The sequence below is a fragment of the Octodon degus genome, unplaced genomic scaffold, assembly GCF_000260255.1.
Source record: "Octodon degus isolate 3935 unplaced genomic scaffold, OctDeg1.0 scaffold00200, whole genome shotgun sequence".
NCBI classification, from domain to species: domain Eukaryota; kingdom Metazoa; phylum Chordata; class Mammalia; order Rodentia; family Octodontidae; genus Octodon; species Octodon degus.
Window position 1 is genome coordinate 4,191,232 of NW_004524776.1, and position 17,113 is coordinate 4,208,344.

The 17,113-nt window shown below is 39.6% G+C and overlaps 1 protein-coding gene across 2 annotated transcripts in view; it reads right to left on the minus strand.

The window, feature by feature from the left end:
* Positions 1-669: 669 nt before the first annotated feature.
* Rrn3 (RRN3 homolog, RNA polymerase I transcription factor) overlaps positions 670-17,113 on the minus strand; it is a 40,842-nt gene continuing 24,398 nt past the window's right edge. For both annotated transcript variants that reach the window (XM_023704687.1, XM_004644499.2), the window contains exons 9-18: positions 15,899-15,997; positions 13,139-13,231; positions 11,634-11,772; positions 10,398-10,528; positions 8,395-8,525; positions 7,285-7,469; positions 5,496-5,604; positions 2,907-3,059; positions 2,256-2,343; positions 670-1,410 (exon numbers count right to left, since the gene is read on the minus strand). In XM_023704687.1, coding sequence (XP_023560455.1) covers positions 1,228-1,410; positions 2,256-2,343; positions 2,907-3,059; positions 5,496-5,604; positions 7,285-7,469; positions 8,395-8,525; positions 10,398-10,528; positions 11,634-11,772; positions 13,139-13,231; positions 15,899-15,997 — 1,311 coding nt within the window. In that variant the 3' untranslated portion in view covers positions 670-1,227. The remainder of the gene's footprint in view (positions 1,411-2,255; positions 2,344-2,906; positions 3,060-5,495; positions 5,605-7,284; positions 7,470-8,394; positions 8,526-10,397; positions 10,529-11,633; positions 11,773-13,138; positions 13,232-15,898; positions 15,998-17,113) is intronic.

Sequence of the window (17,113 nt, forward strand, 5' to 3'; positions counted from 1 at the left end):
AAAAAAAAAAAAAAAAAAAAAAAAAAGAAAGAAATATCGTTTGGCTAAATAAATACACAAGGCAGATAATAAATATGCTTTTCACAAATACACAAAGTATACATATATAAGGAAAAGATTCAAATAGACTCTGGAAACACTTGCACAAAGTTGTTCAAAGCAAAGCAAAGATGCCTTTTTACGAGTGTTATAAAAACACGGAGACTTGCTCTAGGATTTCATTAAAGCTCCATCAATGATATATGCACAGCCATTAGATGGAATCAGCCGTATTGCTGATAGCAAACCATTCCACCAAATAACCAAAAACATTTTTAAAAAAATCAAATGATACTCATCAAAACCAAATGTAACGAGTAAATGAGCAGGTTTGTTCTAACAGAATCTTGGGAGTCAAACACTGTCTTGTGTTTTACAAAAGCCCAAACCTCCTTTCTCAACCTGAATTACTTTTACCTGGACCTCTACTTTTCTTTCAAACATCCTTTTACATCATTTGTCTGACCCTGCTTCCATACACTGTCCCTCCTTCCCTGTCTTCTACGGCCCTCTGAAGTCCTTGGAGAAGTTCACCAACACCAGCTCAAGTGTGGCCTCTTGGCCTGGCACTGGCACCGCCCACTTTCCTTCCATCTTCTCTGAATTCAGTAAAGTCCCAACATACAAATACAATTACAGCAGGAAGTAAGCATTATAGCCAAAATAAGTATTCTAGTTTTTTAGCATTGTTTCTAGCATTGTTGTTGTTTGAGACAGGGCCTCATTGTGTAGGTCACGTTTGGCCTTGAACTCTTGATCCTCCTGTCTGAACATCCAGAATGTTTGGAATATAGGTATGCGCCAGCATCCCCAGCAACATTCTAGTTTTTAAAGAGGATTTATCATAAAGCATTTTTCACTGAAATCAGACAAAGAAAGCTTTGTGACTATGGCTCTAAAAAGAACCTATGTAAAAAAAGGAAGTGTGTTAAAATGGGCTAGTGCTGATAGTAAAAATTACACAATAACATAAAGTAAATTAAATTAACAAGCAGTCCTTACCATTAACCCTTCTGTAAAATATTGCACATGATAGTCTTTTCTTTTTGTCTATAAGGGAGGCAAAAGACAACAACAAAAATACATGGGTGAAGTCTAAGTAGAATGTACAATGCCTGCATATATACTACAGTCCTAAGCAGTACGAACCTGGATAATGAAGGCCAACCCTGGGAGGAGCAATGTACCTCAATCACCAATTCTTGAGATCAGAGGGGACTGGACTGGTGTGTATACCATAGGTGGGGAGCCCAGACTACTGGAAGGACTTTGGAAATGAGCATCAAAGGAGCTTGGTGTAATCCCAATCACAGAATCATTTTGAGACACTTCACCTTTTAAAAAGTCATCATCTTCATCTTCTACTATGTCCTAGGATAAAAAAATCCAGATTATCAATAAAATCACAAATAATGGTTTGAAAGCATTCAAGAATTTCTTTCCTGTTCAGCACAGTGGTGTGCACTTGTAATCCCAGCTACCAGGGAAGCTGAGGCAAGAGATCACTTGAGCCCAGGAGATTAACATCAGCATAGACAATAACACCTTATCTCAAAACCAAAATACCCTATTGATAAGAATGTGCTAGTTTTTTTTTTTTTTTTTTTTTTTGAGACAGAGTCTCACTATGTAGTTCAGGCTGGCCTAGAACTTGTGGCAATCCTTCTGCCTCAGGCTCCCGAGTGCTAGGATTACAGGAATGTGCCACCATGCTTGGGCAGGAATGTGCTATTTCTATAAATAGATAAAATATCTTCATTTCAAAATTAAGTCTTTTTGATATTTAGCTCATTATTACAAATAACCCAAATGATTGCTCATTCACTATTATTAACCTCAATGAGGGTAGATAACATAGCATGGTATTCTTGCTCAATGTTCTAGCTCTTGTATCTAAAAAGACTGTGAGTGAATGAATGATCCCCAAACTGCAAAATATAAATGAAAAAGTAACTAAGCTTTCCAAAAATTACTTATTAAGCATAGGAAGAAGATGGGGCAGGGAACTCAAGGGTAGAGCACTTTCCACAATGCACAAGGCCCTGGCCTCCATCCTAGCACCAAAACAGCAACAAGAACATAACTCAAGTCTGCACTTTTGCAAAGGCAAAATGAACATAATACGGTATTAATAAAGTGTAATATTTCTATTTACTGTATGACTGTGGCCCATACCCACAAGATTTTAGAGAAAGTGTGCTACATTTTAATTTTACCTTTTTAATGGGTTTCTTAAATTCCTGAAGCTCTTCAGCACTAATGTCTTCCCATGTTTGATAAATAGGATCAATGAATTTCTTTGACCTGTCAGCAGGGATCACATTTGAAAGTCAAGTTCACTATTTCACCAAAAGTCACATGTTATACTTTTTTCTCACAAGATCCATTTTCTAAAACCAAGAAGGCTACAGCTCAGATAATATTTAAAATATTCTATGTAAATACTGTAACTGATGTGGCTCTTTTTTCATTATCTTTATTCACCCCTACAAATAAGATTTCAAATGGAAACTACAAGGAGTGATTAAAGTGCATGTATAAATTTTATTTTATTTATTTAGTTTAATTATTTTAGTTTTTGAGACAAAGCCTCACTATGCAGTTCAGGCTGGCCTTGAACTTAAAGCAATCCTCCCACCTCAATCTCCCAAGTGCTGGGAATCTCCCATGTGCCACCATGCCTGAATATATTTTAAAAAGTTTAACAGGAAAAAAAATACATTGCCAAGAATGATGAGTGTGTTCAAACACTCTTGGCAGGGGAGTGTTCTGGGGGTAAGATAGGTTAAATCTCAAATTTAGCAAAAGTAAGTACCTATTGCAATCAAGCTCACCACTGTCAATGTCCAGTGCTTGGAATGACCTACCTCTTAAGCACACAAGGATCAAAGGGGAAGAAAGTGTCAAGTGGGTTTGTGCAGGTCTGCACTGAGTCTCCTCCAGCTGTATTTCTAATAACTGGTAGCATCTGCCGATTGTTCCTCTCAATGATAGTGTAGCAGAAGACTAGCTGGTACTTACTGTGGAGCACCAAAACCAACACAGATAGAGACAATTAACAAGCTGGAATTATTCTTGCATGGATGTAACACATGTGACAACTGTAATGACCACAGCACTACTGCTGAACAGTTAAGTATAAGGAAAAACAACACTTTTAGGGTTGTGTAGCAGTTTCCCAGACCTATCACAAGCTTGCTACGAAAGAAAACATAGCTATCACCACTTGGAATATGAAAGTGGGCTTAGATTAATAGGTACTATGAAAAGTTATTATGTCTACAAAGCAAAATTCTTAAGTTTACACAGATAGGTGGTTTATTTCTGTGTGCAAAAGCACTGGGGCATTGGTGAAAAGGGGATTTGGCAGCTACTGAGGGGGAATAGTAGTTATTGGACCCTGGCTATTGCTGAAAAAAACCTTTCACTCTCACAGTAACCAGGAATTTACCCCTGGGTCCTTAGGTCATTACTGACACTTTAAGCAACATCTTTGTATTTCTGTTCTGATAACCAAAGATGGCAATCTCTTCTTTCCTGGTGGAAATGTAAATCAGCAAAACCACCCATCTGGTGCAAACAAAGCCCTGAATATCCTACAGCCCCCAGCTACTGTACTTCTGAGTATGTGACAAGGAATATGACCTTGCACACTGGGACATAGCCAAGAATGTCCCCAAGCTGTTGTTTCCAATCCTGAAAAACACAGCCTAAATCTCAAAAAAAGCCTGATATAAACAAACAGTGCTCCCTAAAAAACAAAGACCACAATAGCTGAAATAAAAATGAAGCCTTATGTGTTAACATAGCTGTAGCTCTGAGCCATCAGAAAGCAAAAGTAATGACTGCAGACATATGAATTCCCAGATGCTGACATTTACTTCACTGCCACCTTTTTTTTTGGCTCAGCTGCAGATGTCGACCCCAAATGTTGAGCCTCTGACTGGCTGGGTCATCAGATGCTGTCCTCGGCCTCGTGCTGAGGTTATTCTAGGGGCTGCTTACTTCTGCTTTACATCATCAATCTATACCGTTCCAGCTGCTTCCTGTCTTTATCAATGTGCATGAATCTTTTACCCACTCAATGCTACTGCTTTTTGGTTCCTTTTCTAATCCCTTTACTTTTTCTTTTGGCAGTGCTGAGGATCAAACATAATCAAACCTAGGGTGCCACACATGCCAAGCAGACACCCTATCACTGAGCTACAACCTTTAGCCATAAGGTCATTTTGAGATCTCAGGAGAAAGGATGCCTTTGAACTAGACAGATACCTAACAAATAATTGAAGTCTCATTCTCTGAGTGAAAGTAGGAAGCTGAGTAAGGACAAGGTATAAAAAAAGAACAATCTTAACCGTTGATGATTTTACGCTAAGATCCTGTCTGAATATCATACTTAAATGCCCAAAATCTAGTAAGTCATTGTCTCTTTGAAGCAGAATAACTTAGTGAGTACTAACACAAGAACCAGACGCAGAGCATGTTTTTTTTAAACTTTTACTGCTGGAGACTGAGCCTAGGTCTTCATGCACACTAGGTAAGTGCTTTCCCACTGAGCCACACGCCAGCTCTAGCGCCTGCATTTACATGTCAGCTCTGCCGTCCAGCTATCTGACATTAGACAAGGAATTTAATTTCTCTGTGCCTGTCTCTCCACTCACAAATGGGGTAAATAAGGTAATCACAAGGCTGTACGAATATTAAATGACCTATCCGTGAAGTGCTTAGATGGTGCCTGAAACAATAAAGGCTATGTATTAGCTGTAGCTACTCAGCCTGAGATTAGATAGCTCTTTTCTGATCTCCTATTGGTGAATACTTACATCATGATCAGTTCACTTTTATTGCTATTACAAGTGTCAATCTGTTAACTTTCAGTTTACATGTTCTTAGCTTACTATTTGTTTTAGGTAAGTTGGCTATGCTTTTGTCAAACTATCCCCTGCAACACTTTCTACTGACATCAGAGTATAAGAATAATAGCTGCAGTGTAATTTTTTCTGTAAGAGTTGGGTTAGTAGTGTTTTTTTTCTTTTCAATTTTTGGTTTTTTGAGACTGAGTTTCACTACATAGTTCAAACTGGCTTCAAACTCACGATGTAGCCTAGGCTGGCTTTGAACATGAGGTAATCCTCCTATCTCAGTCTCCTGAGTGTAAGGACTACAAGCGTGTACCACTACGCCTGACTTTTAATGTTCTATTATTAATTCTCAAAAAAAGTGATGGAAGGGGCCGGGGAGATGGGTCAGTAGAATAAGTGCTTGCCTGGCAAGCACAAGGGCCTCAGTTCAGTCCCCGGTTCTGCCAAAAAATAAATAAAAGAACTCTTAAAAAAAGTGATGGAATTTTGCAAGACAAACACAAATATGTATTTGAGTACCTTACTAAAGCAGTTTGTTAGACTCATACATTTAATTTTAAATAACATTCATAAAAGAAATTATAAATAACTTACTTTGTGATAGTGGCAAAGAAGTTAACCACTGATGGCAGGCAAATCTTTAGAGGGTTTAGCTGGCTCATCACTATACGTTGAAAATTTAGACTCTGAAGATACCTCAAACCTTCAATTCAAAGAAAAACAAATTATAAGTACAAATACAATAGAAAAGTCTAAGATATCTTTGAAAGCACATATTATCATGCATTAAAAAAAAGTGTAGGGCCAGCCAGATGGCTCAGGAGATTCAAGCGCCTGCTTAGGCAGATGCAGGGGCCAGGGTTTAGATCCTTGGCTTGCCGTGTGGGCCCCACTCCTGGGGTATGCTGAGATAGTGACTGAGACTGGGCGTGGTGACGCATGCCTGTAATCCTAGCACTTGGGAGGCTGAAAACAGGACAATCATTATGAGTCTGATCTCCGTAATGAGCCTGTACTAAACACATTAAAAAAAAGACAAAAAAAACCTGGGCATTTAAAAGGAAAAGTGAATTACCTTACTTTGTAAAGCCTCATCTTTCTACTAGTTCATACAACTTTAATGCTCACATCTTTTTAGCATGCAGAGTGTAAGTAAATATGTGATAGCACACACACACATTTCAGTAGAGCTCTGGTTCTCACTCCCAGGAGACTATCACCAGAGGATAGGTGGCAGTGTCCGGAGATGGGTTTTTTAGTTGTCACAGTTTAAAGTGCATGAGGGCAAATGGTAGGTGGATGTGAGGGACTGTACTGGTTGATACTGTATCAACTTAAGAAGTTTAGAATTTATAATTATGGGACGCAACAGAGCCAGGATTCTTAAGTTTGTAAACATCCTCATCCTATGGAAGAGAAGAACATGGACACTGAGTTCTACACCCCCAGCCCCAGGGTATTTTATTTATAACGTAAGGAGGGGAGAGAGGCTGGTTAGAGGCTGCAGCTGCTGCCCTTCCCTTTGCTGTTTGATGTTTTCTGCTGCCATGAACTGCTGTGCTCTGCCATGTGTCACTCTGCCTGGGAGTCAGCTGAGTACAGACTGAAACCTCCATAAACTGAGATAAATAAACCTTTCTTTCCTTAATTTTGGGTGTTAGATATTTTATCCCAGCAAGGAGTAAAAGTAACTAAGACAGGGATACTGCTAAACAACACCCAAGATAGCTCACCACAATGCAGGATTATTTGGCCCAAGATGTCAAGTGTCAAGGCTGAGAAACCTCAGCTCAGAGGAAACAGCTGTAATCTGATCTTTCATGAAAATATTAACAACCCAACCTTTTAATTAACTGTTCTTTGGACTCTCTTCATCTGAAAAATGCACTACTATGCTTTGTCTGGTAGATCTGTTACAAATGACTTCAAAAGTCAGCAAAACTGCAAATGTGAACTCCATACTTCAGGCAGAGGAACATAACTCTATGATAAGCTTTATGAACAGCCTAGTGTGGTTTCAGGCTATAATCCTGGCAATAACTACATGACCTTAAGCACAGTCCTTCTGTGGGTTCCCAGAATAAGGAGGGAATGTACTGGAAGTGTTGTACAGGGCACCAACATAGCACAAGAACTCAGCCTCACTGCAAAAGATGGCTTCACTTTCACTCTCTGAAATAGGAGTTCTCTACCTCCAACCAAGCCACAGTTAAAGAGGAGGCTTGAAAAAGCTTCTAGGAATCTGTGAACTGCTTAAAATTATTTGAGAAGTGTGTCTGCAAATGCAGTTTCCTGAATCCAGTTTCCATTGAAATTTCAAAAAAAGCAAAGAACAAGTACACCAAGAAAATCCAGTGTGAGGCCACAAGTCCTTCTTACTGACCTTCTTTAAGGTTTCCATCTAAAAGCTGCTTGTGTCTAAAAACAAAGGTGTAGAACACAGCTTGGCAGGCTGAATAAAATGGTCCATGGAGAGCAACATCACAAAAAGCCTTTGCTCCTGAATCCTGGTTATTAAGGTATATGTGCAGCCAGTTCACCAAAAGATCGAGGCATGATTTTACAGTACTGGAAAGAAGAAAAAGCTCAAGTCAATTTTACTTGTTCATGAGAAAACTAGAGTGACAAAGAGACACACAAAAAACCCCAAACCAAACCAAACAAAACCCCACAGGTAGAGAGAAGCAGAGGAAAGGGAAGGAAGATGAATGTGGAAGACCAACCTTTCAATTACATAGGCTGAAGCAGCACCCACCTTCTAGAAACAACAGGTTTCTAGACATCTAAGGACATCCCAAGGGTTGGAGGACAGTTTCTCCTAATTAGTTCTAAAGGGCTTCTTGGATGGGTTCCTTAGCGCTGAGGATATGATAAAAGAACTAACATCTCACAAATAAAACAGAATCTGATAGACTTCAATATTCTACATGGTATTCTGATATAGTCCTATGGTCAACAATTTAAACCAGATAGGTTTAGTTGTTCAAAAAGAGTTTTTAACAGTATCTTTGCCTGAAGTGATCTTCACAGATCACCTAAAGGAACTGGCTTTGGATTTTTTGCTAGGGTTTGATCCTAGGGGTTGGTCTTACACATGCTAAGCACGTGCTCTGTCACTGGGCTACAACCTCATCCATTCCTGTTACTTTTAAAAGAGCTGTTCTTCAACGCTAACAGATACAGTTATCTGGAAAGCAAACAAAAAACCCTATAAAATCAAAGTAGTATATAATGCTATGTCCTATCCATCAAGACAAATGTATTTCAGATTCAAGTGAAACCACACAGAACAGCTAACAAAAGCTTTGCCTAAGAATATCCATCTAAAACAGGAGAAACTTTCTGAAAATATTTACTGAAAATTGAAATGTCTTATAGTGAGAGTGACAGATCTTTTCACTTTAAAAATAGCCTCCCCAAAGATATTTCTTTGACCTGATACAATGCTATCATCTCAATAAAGCAATTAACAAGTACTTGGAAAATTACTTACATAAGAGGAACAAATTTAGCTCTTGCCAAAAAGCTCCCAATATAATTTCCAGCAGCTTGCCTGATAATGGCAGGATTATTTGGATCCTGTAATTTTTTCCAGAGATGTTCCAAAAATGCTTCTGCAAATCCCTGTAAAGAGAATGTGGGGCTGGAAATGTAGCTTAGTGGCATAGTACCTGCCTGGCAAACTCGAGGCCCTGAGTTCAATTCCCATTCTGTCCTCCCCAACAAAAAAGAGAATGTGTTGGCCTGATCTCTTATTAATGCTTACACTACTGTGGCTGTCAGAATTGCAAGATTTTCTGCTTTTCCAAAGTGGTATGTAAGTTATAGTATCTCAGTTATGCTACTAAATAATGAATAGAGTGACCATAATTCTTAAAACATCCTAAACTAATACTAAGGCATCTCAGGTCATTTGGTCCAGGGGACCCTAACCCTAATTGAGCATCCAGATCAATGCCAAGCGCTGGGCATATTGCCGTGCACTTGTGCCAGCTACTGGGGAGGCTGAGGGTGACCTGCGTACAGGAGTTTATGTCCAGGTTGAGCAAAATAGCAAGACTGCCTCGACAGACATATAAACTTAATCCTAAAGATGCAGCTTCAATAGATCTAAGACAGGGATATGGAATCTGCATTTTGTAATTCTTCAAGTGATTCCAGGCAAAATAGAAGCAAGAATTCAGCAAACTTCCTAGAATGCAGCAAGTATAGTACCTTCTCAAATGGCAAGGTATCCTCCCTGTCTTTGCACACAATGAATTTAACTATACAGTGGTCTTTTACTTATCGCAGATTATGTTCCAAATACCCCTGCGATAAGTGAAAATCAGCATAGTTATAAACCTTTCCCACACTTTTAAAAACATTTCTAATGTTAACCATTTTCTAAACTTGTAGACCTATGTAATTTTAGCAACATATGAATACTGTACAGTACTGTAAGATCCTGTGATATAGTGAAAAATCCGTGACAAATAATTTAAATTAATATTTTTGAAAACCTGCGAAACACTGAGTCCACAAAAGTCGAAACAAAATAGAGGGAGTACTGTACACAGAAATATGAATTAAAATACAAAGCTTGGGCTAGAGAGATGACTTGGTGGTCTAAGTGTTGGCCTGGCAAATGCAAGGACCCAAGTTTGATCACTGGCACTGACTGTGGTGGTGCATGCCTGTAATCTCAGTGCTGGGGAGGCTGAGACAGGAAGATCACTATGAGTCTGAACTGCATAGCAAGACCCTCGACCACATAAACAAACAAAACAAGCAAGTATCTGCCATCTCTCTCTCTCTCTTTTTTTTTTGGTCTTTTTGAGACAGGGTCTCATTATGCAGTTCAAGCTGGCCTTGATCTCACTTTGCAACCCAGGCTGGCCTCAAACTTGCAATGATCTGAGTGCTGGGATTTTATGTGCGCATCACCACGCCTGGCTAAGGCTGCCATCTCTTAACTTCTCTCAAATAGTTAGCTCTTTTCTAAAGCTAGCAACCTCAGCTTTGGATAGATTGAATTTAACTTTCCTACCCTTGACCTGACTGCTCAAAGCAGCTATCAAATTGTTGTAAAGAAAAGGTATGATCTATTTGCATTTTCCTCCCCCACCAAGAGAACAAAGGGAACAGTTAAATATTCTCTGTATATATTTTATTTATTTATTTATCTATCTTTCCTTTTCCTTTTTGATGTGTCTCACTATGTAGTCCAGACTAGCCCTGAATTCCCAGCAATCCTCCTTCAGCCTCTTATGTGCTGGTATTACAGGCATGTACCATCTTGCTAAAGTCTGAAACAAAGAACACCCAGGTGACCAAGGGGATAACATCTCTAAGCTACAATGACAAACAGCTATCAGTATGGTGAAGACGGAATATCATTGTATTAAGGATACTAAGAAAACAAACTCAAATGAAAGAAATTCTCATGTTCTCCCTCCCACCTAGTTTTTAGGTGAATAATTGTGGGCAAGAATAAGATAATAACCATTTACTTACCAATTTGAAGCTACAGAGATAAAACATAAAAAACTGTACATGGCAGGAGGCATGGGTGGGCAACAGGAGTTTGTCAAAGACAGCTATCAAATCGCGATATAACTCTTTTGTTTTGTTGTTATCAATCTTACCTACAGAAAAGAATTTGGCATGTCAGTTCTATCAATAGTTATTTTCAAGCTAGTTTCATTTGTGATTTTTTTTTAAAAAAATACAGTACTATTAAGATACATGGTGTTACCCACTAGGCTACAATAAAACAAAATGCTGACTGGAAATTTTCAACTAAAATTACCAGCAAGACTGTCTCAAAACATCAAGGCTGATTCTTTGACTAGTAGGAATATGGTCACATAAATTGTCCTTATTTTTTTTTTATATTTTCCAAATTTTCTCTCATCAATGTCTTATTAATAGTCACATAAATTATCCTTATTTTTTTTTATATTTTCCAAATTTTCTCTCATCAATGTCTTATTAATGGTCACATAAATTGTCCTTATTTTTTTTTTATATTTTCCAAATTTTCTCTCATCAATGTCTTATTTTTTAAATAACAAAACCATTACAATGAGTAGTAAGGTCAATTAGATTCATCTAGTTAGGCCAAATAATTAGCCTCATTATTAAATTTTAGCAAAGTACATGGACAAAAATTTTGTACACTTTTATGAGGGCAAGAGGTGCACTAGGATCCATTTGCCAACCCAAGTCCCAGCATAACAATGTTACCAATAGAAATCCTCTAAATTAAATTTTATATCAAGGACCAAAATGCAATGTCTACTTCTAAATACACATTTCAGCAATATAAGTATGATTTTGGTCTCTGCCTCAAACTGAACAAACTCTATAACCTCTTAGTACTATAACAAAAAGATAAAGTCAGGCATGTTCGTGCACGCTTGCAATCCCAGCACTTGGGAGGCTGAGGTAGGAGGATCACTGAGAGTTCAAGATCAGCCTGGGCAACAAAGTGAGTTCAAGGCCAGCCTGAGCTGTATAGGGAGACTCTGTCTGAAAAAGACCAAAAAAGAAAAAGACGAAGGGACTTTGCCAATGAATATAATTAGATCTTAATTCCAGCCCCACCATTTTCATGTGAAACAGGTGAGCTGATCTTGCTAAACACTTTTTTCTCTCATACTATATTTTTATTAGTACTAGAGATCACACACAGAAGATGCCCACCCAGCAGAGCCCACATGAGCTATTGAGATGATCATAGGTTGTTACCATCCACATAGCAGACATCCTTGATGTAGGACAAAAGCAAGGACAGCAGGATGTCCAGGCGTTCGGCTACAGGATGGACCATCTGACCAAGCCACTCAGGACTATCCTTTGTTTCACGTTCAGCTTCTTCATCTTCATCCTTGGAATAAGTAAAAACTGACATTTAAAAATTCATTGAAAAAACTGGGCCTGGTGGTGCACACCTGTAATCCTAGCACTTAGGAGGCTGAGGCAGGAGGATCATTGTGAGCTTGAGACCGGACTGGGCTACAAAGAGAGCTCAAGGCCAGCCTGAACTAAATAGGGGGAAAAAAGTGATTTAGTGGGAAAATTCTCACAAGCCATTATTCCCACTACAGGAAAAGGGAGAGAATACATAGATACATTCCTAGGCAGAGTCTTTCATTCAGGGATATAAACCAGAACCACAAAGTTTAAAACAAAGCAAATTCAGGGCAATAGCTTGATTCTCTTGATTTTTGTCATTTATGGGATTGAACCCAGGACCTTGCAGCACAGGATAAGCCTCTGTTCTACCCCTGAACTAAAGCCATAGTCTGTATTTTTATTTGAAAGACCTCAAAACTGATCATGCGAACATCAATGTTTCCTTGTCCCTGGTTCCAGTGTTGATAGTGGGCACTCTTGGTGCTGGGTTCCCTTTTCCAGGTCAGGTTGTCAATCTGGAGGTTGCTGGGAGTGTTGGTTGCCAAAAACCAGCAAGTTTCCTCCTTGCCAAGCAGAAAAGAAGCCAAGACTGTCCTGACTGACTGAGAAGGGGTCAGGTGAGCCTATCTTCCTGGTTTTAAGCTAGGACCAAAATCTTAAGTGCAATTTATGTTCCAGAGCAATTTGGAGGATCAGAACTACTGCTTTTCACCAAGTGAGACCTAACTCATTCCCTTGCCCTTTGCTACTTCCTGACACTGTCCCACAGAACACCTGAAAGACTTAGGTTCTCCATCAACTGAACCCATCAGCGCTCAGCTAACACCCAGGATGGAAAAGTACTGCCTTAAGGTATCCAACTGGCAAAACAAAAGCTGAACTACTGTGGTTTTCTATTTACCACTTGCTCCAGCACAAACACTGAAAAAATTATATGACTGAAAATTGACCAGGCATAGTGGTACATGCCTGTAATCTCAGCATTTAGGAGGCTGAAGAAAGAGGATTACAGCAAGTTTTAGGCCAGCCTGGGCTACATAGTGAGTTTAAGACCAGCCTAAACCACACATGACAAGTTCCAAGAAACCAAAATCACCTGCCCCAAAAAAGAATGAAAATGATGCAAATTTCATTAAACCCTAATACAAAGCCCTGGATATAAACTAATTGTACCAGGTAGTTAGCAACATATTCATGTAAGGAATCATTTTCAGACTTGCTAAACTATTTAACTGTTTTAACCTAAAGCCTTGATAAAGAAGCCCCTAGGTACTTATTTCCATACTCTAAAATGATGAACTTCACAGACACATATCTGCTTTATCAAAAATTCTAACCATATTAAACAATCCTTCCATGGAATCTGTCCCGCCACAAGCTTGAGCTGCTGTTTCCTCAGCATCTTCAATATCCTGCCTGGATGCACTCACCTATAACATAAAAACATCACCATCATCACCATCATCACCATCATCATCATCACCATCATCAAAAAAATAAGTAATAAAGGCATTTAAAATATAACTATTCAAAGGCCGGAATTCATATGCCACACACAGGTCACACTTCTACCTTATATTGCAGAATTATAGTACAAAAAATATTTGCATCATCAAGGAATTTAATATCATCCTGTAACTCAGTTGTGTCCCAAATTTTCTGATCAGGGAGATTATGGGGCCACAGAGGAAAGTGATTGATGATGTAGAGTGTGCCTAAGGAGAGTCACATGGAGAGAAAACATTCTTTCAGGCTTTCAGAGAGCAAATTGATCACGCAATGGCCGTGACTCATGGCTGACACTGACAAAGGATCTACAAACTGCGGTACAGGGCTTCAGGTTAAATTCTGAGGGTATCTGACTGACCTTATTAGATACAAAAGTTACATTTATTATATAGATCTTGCTTTATCTTGGTCTTAACCATCCAACATAAAGGTATAAAAACGAAGTACAAAAAGTAAAGCCATATTAAATATGCTGAGCTGTAAAAGGCTCAAGTCAACAACTTCTGACATTGCCAGTCTTACGGAAAACTACTATTATCAACTACTGGACTATATTATTTTGCTGAATTCATGCACCTACAATATTTAAATGACAATGGAATACCCTTCTCTGACAAAACTAAACAAAAAAGGGAGATATAATGAATGACCATTTTGTATCTGCATATTCAAAATAGGAAATACATCTGCATTCTCTTAATTCAGTAGAGAGATTTGTTTGAATAGTGTTTGTGGACAGGATATCATGTCTGCATCTTGTACAATGAATAACCACTAAGACAATAATATGCGGGCCAGGGAGATGGCTCAGTGGAATAAGCACTTCCCTGGCAAGCTCAAGGAAGGGCCTGAGTTCAATCCCTGGTTCCGCCAAAAAAAAAAGACAACAATATGCAATCTATTAATTATTGAAACTATGCTAGTTATTAGTTTTGAAACTGTCTCACTGCTATTTGTTTCTCAATTATTTAAAAAAAAAGGAATTTAAGTATCAGTAATACATTATATCCAATATTAAATATTACAGCTGAAGCCTCTTTTACTTCATACTTAAATAAAATCAATACAGGGGCTGTGTACATGGCTCAGTACAATAAGCATTTCCCTGGCAAATACAGGGGCCTGAGTTTAATCCCCAGTACCACAAAAAACAAACAAACAAACAAATGAACAAAATGGCTGGGGAGATAGCTTGGTGGTCTAGGCACCTGCCTGGCAAGCACAAGGAGCTGGGTTTGATTCCTGGTACCACATGCCGTGCTGGCCATGGAACTCTGGGTGCGCCACGCCAGCCACTGAGACTGGGCATGGTGGCACATGCCTCTAATCCTAGCACTGGAGAAGCTGAGACAAGAGGATCACTACAAGTCTGAGCTGCACAGAGAGACCTTGTACCAAATAAATATATTAAAAAAAATAACAATAAAAAGATTTCAAAAAATTATAATGTATAAGCCAAATGTGAATGATTAAGTATGCTCTACACTTCATATACCTCACTTTAACATACTGTTCAAATCACATCTTTTTAAACTCTCCACATGATCTTTGTAGGCATACTTTAAAATGCTCCTTTAAAATACATCAGAGAAAAACTATAAAGATTACAGAGGCAGCTGTGAGAAATCCAAAAGAAAGTGCCTGTGCATCCAACTTCCAGCTTTTTTCAGCCCTGCTGTTTTTTACCTCCCAGCTTCCCTACAGTGAAAATGCTTTTCTTAATCAAGTCTTTCATCTCTCCAGACCACAAACCTACTTAAGTCTTCCTAGTTCTGATTCATGTCTCTCACCCCTGCTCCGTGCCCTTCCCCTAGTGATGGTACTCAAGGAGGTCTCTATCAGCCCTACTTCCCAACTATTAACTCTTCCTGAAATAAGAGACCTTCTTGTCAATTTAATGACAACGCCTTCCAGAAGGCACCAGGGACCACCTTCTAATTACCATGTCCATGCATTCTGCTTTTCTGTCTTCTTCAAAATGTCAGCAGTATGTGATGGGGCTGCACTGACCACTGTTGTCTCCTTGCTTTCACACTCGCTTTCCTCCATCTTCTGACCACCCTTCCCCTCCCATCCTAACCTATATGGTTCTGTAGGTCTGTTCTTGGTTCCTCACCTGCAGCCATAACCATCTGGTGAATAGTCTTCAACTATCTCTATTAGCAACTCAACTTCCTAGAAAAGAACATGTATCTTCCAACCTCCTCGTGTTTCTATTTGCTGTTAATGGAAACACCAAGAATCTAGTCCACAAGTAACTGTAAGATATCTTTTCCTTTCCCTCTGCTTCTCCACTTCCAACTCATTGTTAAGGACCAGTTCACCTTTCCTCCACAACGTCACTAAAATCCACCATTCCCTTTCATACCTTCCTCACAACTTACTGCAGGCCTCTTTAAACAGTGTCTACTTCTTCATTGTGTGCACTTGGAAGCTCGCAGCACAGAGTTCAAGAAATGTTAAATGAATAGTGAAACTGGATTCTTCGGCACTGTTACTGCTATTGTTTCACCAACTGTGTTTATAACAAGTTTTGCGCATTCAAAGTGAAAAATCAGGAAGAAAAAATATGATTATTCAGTACTTACATCCAACTTGAGGAGCTTTTCAATAACAAGTTCTAGAATTTCATGCCTTAAGGTTGGAAAATACACACTTATCCTTAGTAAATTATGAACGTAACATTCCTAAAGCAAAAAAACATTAAAAAATAAGTGTTTTAGCACAGAAGGTATCATAATAATACAAGCAAAGTATCAACTATGTGGTTAGTTTTTTTACTTTTTTGAGCCAGGGTCTTACCGTATAGTTCAGGTTGGCTCTGAACTCACTATGTAGCCCAGGCTGGTCCCAAAATCATATGATCGTCCTGCTCAGCCTCCCAAGTGCTGGGATTATAGGCAGGGACCACCACACCTAGCTAGAGTTTAAGTAAAAATTACTTGCAATACAGAAAATGTATTGCCTCTAGATACTGTTTCAGTGCAATTCCTTCCATCATCATTAATAAACTCATAATTTATTTTTAAACTTTTAAAAATACCTTAATGAAAGACCCAGTCCTAGCCCAGGTCCCTTGATTGTGTGGGAGAGCTTCGTGATACCCTGTGCCGGACCCTCTCCCACCCCGTTTAGATGCCCCCCACCACTCCGCAGACCTCCCCCACCCCGCCTGCCCAGTAGGAATTTCTGCTGTGTTCTGGGAACCCCAAGACCGAGCCCTAGCCCAGGACCCAAGTGTGTGGGACAGCTTCCTGCTACCCTGTGCCGGAGGGACCAGTCCCAGCCCAGGGGCAGCATGGGCCAGAAACCTCTTCCACTCCCTTGGGACAGCCCCCACCACTCCGCAGACCTCCCCCACCCCGCCTGCCAAGTAGGAATTTCTCCCGTGTTCGGGGAACCCCCAGACCCAGACCTAGCCCAGGTCCCCTGAGTGTGTGGGAGAACTTACTCTTCCCCCTACTTCACTTTGCCCCCTCCAGGCACAGCTCAGGCCTGCCATACAGGCCTGGGGTGTAACTCTGCAGCTGCAATCCCTGCAGAGAGTGTAGAGGATAGATCCACCCAGCTAGTCCAGGGGCAGAACATCTTGCCACAGGGGCAACACAAGTTCACCCTCAAGGACAGCAGCAGGAAGGAGCTGAGCACAGCAGCCAGACCCAAGCCAGACGCAGCTGGATAAGTCCAAACTTTATAGAGCTGTACCTGAACTTCAGTACGTGTGAAGGTTATAACTACAGCAAAGATCTACAACAAAGGTCAGAAGACAGTGCTACACAAAATGACGAGAAGGAACAAAATGC